Genomic DNA, 6,704 nt, shown 5'->3' with positions numbered 1-6,704 from the left:
CAAGAGACCTGACCCCCCATCTCTCACAAACCTGTGTACAAGAGACCTGACCCCCCATCTCTCACAAACCTGTGTACAAGAGACCTGACCCCCCACATCTCTCTCACAAAGAGGTTGTCTTAAAAAAAACAACAACAAACCAAAACATCAAATTGACATTTTTGAAGCCCGTATAATCGAGACTGGAGGCTGGGCAAAGGGAGGACTGCAGCGGAGTGTCCTCAGCCAACGACAGGCGCTGCTTCCTTCCTTCCTTCCTCCCTCGAGGGAACACTGGGCTGCAGCACATGGTCTGGTCTTAGGGCGTTTCAGTGCCGCTCCTCCATTGCATACAAGCATCTGCAGTGGGAAGTTAGCAAGCGGCGCACGCACCCTACTGAACAGCCCAGAGCTCCACGTGCAGATACTGAGCTGCTGAAGGACCAGCGTGCAACATGGCCTATAGGAAGTGCAACACAGAAAAAGCACACTCCAGCACACCCTGCGTCTCAGGCTACTGTGGTTCCCCAACAGCCTAAGTGAGTGAACTCTGGAAACTGCAGCTCCACTCGGGAGCCAAAGCATCCACTCTTGCCACCCTGGCTGGTGTCCTGACAAGCTAGAAACCACTCCTAAAGCAAACAGCACACGAGCACAACACCCAGGCTTAATATTAAAACCAAAACAATAAAAGAACTGCCAGCTATGAGCAGATGGCAGAGGTTAAACAATAATGCAACTCCTCCAATACACAACAAACTTCAAATTGGGGAGATGGTGGCGTCTTCAGAAACCTCCAGAATAGTACGACTCTTAGTGTTGTGTAAGTCATTTGGTCTTTAATACATCTCTTGCCCTCTTTACAACCTCCACCATTTCCACACATGGCTGTCCTAACCCAACATGACTTGGGATACATCCAGAAAAGAGCACACTTGCCTAGAAAGTGAGCGTGTCTCAGCCATGTCCACACTACGAAGAGCAGCTGGGCCCCTAGGCAAAGCCGCTCGGAGTTGGGCAGGAGGAACAAGTCTCAGTTCAGGTGGAAGTTTCACAAGCTATGAGCAAGGGGAAAGGCCTATGAAGACTGAGCCCAAATAGGGTTGAGAGCTAAGTTATTCTTGGCTTTGGCTTAAACTGCTCTGACAAGAGATGGAAAGGACCTTTGCTCAAAGCCTGGACGTGACTTCCAGCAGCAAGAAGTGGGGTAATATTCACGTGATCCTTCAAGGAAAGGCCCCTGTGAAGTAAGGCCAAGAAGAGCTAGGGAGCAGATCTCTCAGAGGACCCCAGAGCAGGCCGTGGCCAGCCAGGGGACTGGAGCCGGGCCAGGATGGAAGTCAACTGAGCAAATGGAGCATTCTTCCTCACCACGTCTTCAATCCAGCCTGAGTCTACACAGCCTGGTGGCACAGGATGCCAGGCCCGGCCGCAAGAATGAGGGTTGATGCGTTCATACCCCAAAATCAAACTGAAAAGCAGGCCACACCTTCTATCTACTCAAGTCCTTCACGAGCAGAGATGAAAGAGGTCTGTGCTAACTGCCTGGATATGCTGCTCATCTTAATTGTGAAATTCACACCATGTTAGGGTTAGAGAAGTAAAAAAATAAACAGGGAATTAAATCCTTTCCATCACTTTACAATAGTTCCTGTGCTCCAGTGTGAGCTTGGGAGGCATGGTCTGCGAGTGGAGTGGGTTAAACACAGGATCTACAGGAGGAGCTGCCCGCAGCGCAGGGCGCAGCACAGCACAGAGCGGCGTGTCCTGACAGCTTGGGATCACCCCGCTGGATTCAGCACACGCCAACAACCTCGCACCAGGTTTTCTTGATCTTGCCTAAACAGGAAGCAATATGAAGTGCCTTGCCCAGCCTCGGGCATCTGTCCCACTTTTCTCACGGACAGCCTTGCTGCTGACTCCCATCTCAGTTACACGTAACTTCCTTGTAACCAAAAGTTACTATTTCGTAAAGTCTGGCAGCGGTAATCTGTGAGGGAAATACCCTGGGGATGGGTGCTCCCCCTCCCCCCACTAAGGCCTCCCGTGCTAGACAAGTGCTCTGCCGCTGTGCTGCGCAGCACCCAGGGCTGCCCCACTCCCACTGAAGCTCTCACCAGGTTGCTCAGGCTGCCCTTGGATTTTTCAATCCTGTCTCTGGCTCCGGAATGTAGGGGTTATAGGCTTGTACTGCACGCCTGGCCTCAAGGTTGCTTTTGGAAGAGTGGTCATCCCGCTTCTACACCTGTTATTTAAAACACTCCGGGGTGCTTTGTTGGTGTGGCACACACGTGGAGAAGCAAAGTGCTCAGCACGCCAGGACACTCAACAGCTAGCCAGTAGAGGTGGCAAGTCTGCGGACACTGAAAACCCTAATATTTACAATCAAGAGAGAACCTGTCCTGCTGACATCTTCCATTCAGCTGCACTAGACCTGAACAGAGAGGCCCGTCCAGATGCCAGTCTGGCCAGACAGAACGCTGTCCAGGGACCGTGCAGAGAGGCTGACTGCTGGGCAGCATGCAGCCACCCAGGTCGCATCGAGGAAGTGCTGGCAAGGGTTCAGAATGCTCACTTTGTACTTGGGGTCAAAAGGCTCCAGCTGCCACGAGAGGCGGAGGGGACCTGGGAGGTGCTTTCAGTCCCTGTGTCTGACAGCTACAATCTAATTCTGTAAAACAGTCATCACAAGAGAACCCAGGGTCCACAGGAGTCCGCAGACCCCACCACGGACCAGAGCCGGCGGGCCCCGGCTCCCTGTCAGGCAGCTCCTGACTAGGGTCACACACTAGGGCCACCGCTCCCACTTGGGGACAATGTCTGTCAGCCTCGTTCTGTTCATGGGAATTGAATGCAACACCACCAGGGGGCCTCCTCTTCCCGACACGGTGATTGTCTCCTGACCCCTAGTAATTTTCTCAGAAATTATCAGCATTTCAGCAAAAGACATATAATTTTCCATTTGCCCTGCCCACAGGCAAGATGTTGCTAACAGTACAAAATCTGGTAAGAAGTGCTTAGAAAGTGCTAATATTATTATTATTACCCTGGTAATTAGTAGCTATTAATTCCAAGGAAAAAATTTAAATATATTTACACACATACTGTTCTCTTAGGTTCTTTTAGTTTGCTTTAATACTAGTCTCTAATATTATAAAACCTCACTTTTGTTTTTGCCCTTTGAGAATTTCTAAATACAAATTGAGTTAAAAGATTGTTCCAAAATCTGCTTCATCAAAAGGCATTAAAACATTGCTTGTGGCCGGAAAGGACCCTACTAGTCTCTTAGCCGCTATTGTCTCCGACGGACGGGTGAGGGGCAGCAAGGCAGGAAGGCGAATACCCTGGAAGTATTTGCACATACCAAGATAGGCCTACTTTACTCCCCTGTGTCTGCACGGTCCTGGCAGGGCTCTTGCCTGGGCAGCAGGTGCGGTGGGCACTATAGGCTGGCTCCGGTGATCTGGCCGTTATACTCTGCCGTCTCCATCTTGAGGATGTATGGGATTATGCTGTCTATTGAAACGTTGCCAATGAGACCGGTAAAGAAAAGCTCTTCTGTTATGTTGGAGCTCATGAGCCTGAGTGCTGGTAGGCGGACGAGAATCCGGGCCAAGCTGGAAGAAGGAAGAGCATTAGAAAACTGGAGCGGCTGCTTCCAGCTGTGGCACACTTGGGTTCTGGGAACCCGGTCTGAACTGCACAGAACAGACACAAACAGCATCTACCCTTGTTCTTGGTTTTCTGATTTCAACAGTTCTTCCCCAACCTCGCACAAAGATGGATGTACAAATGTATTCTCCTCAGTTTGTGTACTTTCTCCATCCCATCCACAGAAAAAAAAGAAAAAAAAAAAAGAAAGGAAAAAGGGCTGGGAAGGTGGCTCAGTGGTAGAGTGCTTGCTTTGCATGCATGAAGTCCTGGTTTTGATTTCTCAGTACCACATACGCAGAAAAAGCCAGAAGTGGTGCTGTGGCTCAAGTGGTAGAGTGCTAGCCTTGAGCTGAAGGGCTGAGGGACAGCGTCCAGGCCCAGGGTTCAGGCCCATGACCAACAAAAGAAAAACAAAAAACGAAAAAACTTGGAAACTCATCAACAGATGATAGGCTAAAGTATGGTGTCCTCATAGAATGGACAACTACATGCTCATTAAAAGGATAATGTCAGGTGTGGTGCTGTAATGCCAGCAGCTGGGAAGTTGAGGTAGGAAGATTGGGAGTTCAAACCCAGCCTGGGCTACCCTGTTGTAAAATAAATAAAAGGAAGAAGGTAAAAATCTGCACGAACTGATAAACAACAAAAATGGAAAAGAAGGCAGTGATGCTTCTGCAGGAGTAGCAGAGTGTGTGGAAGGTGGGAAGCAGTAAGAAAGTTTCTGCTTTGGTGACCGGACCCCCCCCCCAAAAAAAAGAAAGTTTCTGCTTTATAGATGCCCTGGGGGGAGGGGGGAGGCGAACCTCCCTCCTGCCTTGGAGAGCTGTGGATGTGACCCACAGTATCCCACACAACCTGGCTGTCCCTCACCTAGGAGCCCCCCTGGGGATAAGAAAGTGGCGTGGGCCAGAGCGCTGCTGCTGTGGTGCTGGGAGCTGCAGCCCAACTACGTCCACCCCACCTCGACGTGAGGGGTGGTGGTGTGAGAGCACGCACGCTCCTTTCAGATGACGTGAAGGCTACAAAACCTAGCGCTTCAGATCCCGGCTACAAGTAGGTCAGTAATTTCTGGAAGTAAAATGTTATTTCCTACAGTGCCTAGAACAGTCCTTACAAGGAGTACTTAGTCTTTTGACACTAGTACCGTCCCATTCACTCAGCCACCACGTGACCTTGGTCCAATCCTGCAGGGCATGCAAGGTGGAAAGGGTACCACCACCAACTGTGGGAGCAGAACAGGCTAAAAGGGCACAGGCGGTATGAGGGCAAACCGGGAGGACTTCCTGGAGGCTCTTGCATGGCCTCAGAGGATGTGGCAAGGTTCCCATTGGCACAGGTGCCAAGAATGGGGAGGTACAGACTGCATTACAGGCAAAAGGACAGAGAAGGCTGAAAATGAATGTGCAAAGAGTGTGTGCTCTATTCGAGGGCCCGGGGGGGGGGGCGGCACTGAGTGAGTTTGAGGCCTGTAACAAAGCTTCCTTGTTTTTTGACTCTTAATCACACATTGCTTCCACTGGAAATACGAAACATCTTCCCAAGGCCAGAGTTGCCGAGGTTAAGGAAGGGCTCTGCCCACGCGCTCGGCTGGCTGTGGCACAGGGAGAGACCCACTCGGCAATCATTCTCACTTGGCGCAGTGAGGGATGGCGCTCCGTCAGGACTCAGCTCCCTCACACACCAGACAGATGGCTGGAACTGACCTTGTCCTGCCTGAGGGGCAAAAGAAGCCAGCTTGGGGCATCTGTGGGCTTTGGGCATGCAACAGAACGAGTTCTATGCATGAGATGCAGTCTGCGGAAGGCAGGGACCTGACTCTTGGGACTCTTAATTTTGCTAATTTGGGGGAGGGAGCTAGGGACACACACGGCATAAATCGCGTGACAGGGCAGCAGAAACTCCTGCAGCTGCCCGCTGGATCCAGATCAGGACACACTGCTTCTGGGCAGACACGCACAACCTTGCTCTTCAAACACATACATGAGTGCGGACTTACTGTTACATAAACATCCACTGTTCTAATACTGCTAATTAATGTTCACCCAAATAAAGGGACTGAAAGAAAATCAGTGCATCTGAGGGTAAAAGCATTATCTCCCACAACTCACCCCTCCCTTCTAGGGGTCAGACTGGTTTCTGCCAGTGGGAAGGTGGCTGTGGAGAACTTTCCCGTTGCTGCTCTTCAGCGATGGGGGAAGAGGACACACCTTTCTCCCTTCTGGAAGGGAGATTCTCCAGGAGTCTCATGGGCAGTGCTAGCCCCAGAGAGACCACCTGGCACACACCCCCTAATCTAGTCAGAGGTCCCTGAGGCCTGGCCACACTCACACAGAACAGGAGCGGCCAGCAGAGTGCCCACCGGCCCAGCATTTCCACACACTAGCCCGTCCTTGCCTTGTGTAAGAGAGCAGTTTCTGCCAGGCTGCTCTGTAGAAACAGGAAGGGTGGCACAATTCCTATTTCAGCCTCCAAACCCTCGCCCCACTTGCCCCGGCCTGTCCAGGGGAGCCCCGGGCCTCACCGGTAGGTGTCTTCTGAGTAGGTCTTCTGCACGTAGTCCTGCAGCTCCATCTGTGCCTTCTCCTGGAACTTTTCAATCTGGCTTGTGCCTGTCAAACCTGGATGGTCTATAAACAGAAAAGTCCCCTAAATTCCCCTCTGCATTTAAGTCTCAACTTCAGACTTCTTAGTTATTTATTTTTAGTCAAGCTCCTGACAAACTCCTTCAGTGCAGCAGAGTGGGAGGCGAGAATTCCGTCAGCACTGGCTCTGCTCTGCCTCCCCCAAGGCCGAACGTTTCCAGGACAGGGCGGGCTCCTGAGTGGCCCCGTGGGTTGGTTCTACAGTTTGCTTCCTATTACACTAGCAAACAGATTTTAAAATTACCTACCATTAGAAATGATTGTTTTAATTACAGTTTCTCCCAGTTTTATTAGTTACTTTTGTTGTCTGTGGGTGGAAGGTAGGAGGAAGAGAAAGGTTGCGCTGTGTCTGACCCTTCTGCTGAGGACAGTGGACAGGTCAGTCTGAGCGAGAATCACTGCAGGGAGGGCGCTGAGCCAGGCCGGCCA

At 51.1% G+C, this 6,704-nt stretch overlaps 1 protein-coding gene across 1 annotated transcript in view; it reads right to left on the bottom strand.

Moving 5' to 3' along the window:
* Positions 1 to 6,704, bottom strand: part of Nr2c2 (nuclear receptor subfamily 2, group C, member 2) — a 33,202-nt gene that overhangs the window by 2,729 nt on the left and 23,769 nt on the right. The window contains exons 12-13 of the mRNA XM_013010525.1: positions 6,155 to 6,260; positions 3,344 to 3,596 (exon numbers count right to left, since the gene is read on the bottom strand). Of these exons, the coding sequence (XP_012865979.1) occupies positions 3,422 to 3,596; positions 6,155 to 6,260 (281 nt within the window). The 3' untranslated portion in view covers positions 3,344 to 3,421. The remainder of the gene's footprint in view (positions 1 to 3,343; positions 3,597 to 6,154; positions 6,261 to 6,704) is intronic.

Source organism: Dipodomys ordii, unplaced genomic scaffold, assembly GCF_000151885.1.
Source record: "Dipodomys ordii isolate 6190 unplaced genomic scaffold, Dord_2.0 Scaffold12, whole genome shotgun sequence".
Lineage (NCBI taxonomy): Eukaryota > Metazoa > Chordata > Mammalia > Rodentia > Heteromyidae > Dipodomys > Dipodomys ordii.
The sequence above is the reverse complement of the archived record's forward strand: the minus strand, read 5'-3'. Positions and strand labels throughout refer to the sequence as shown.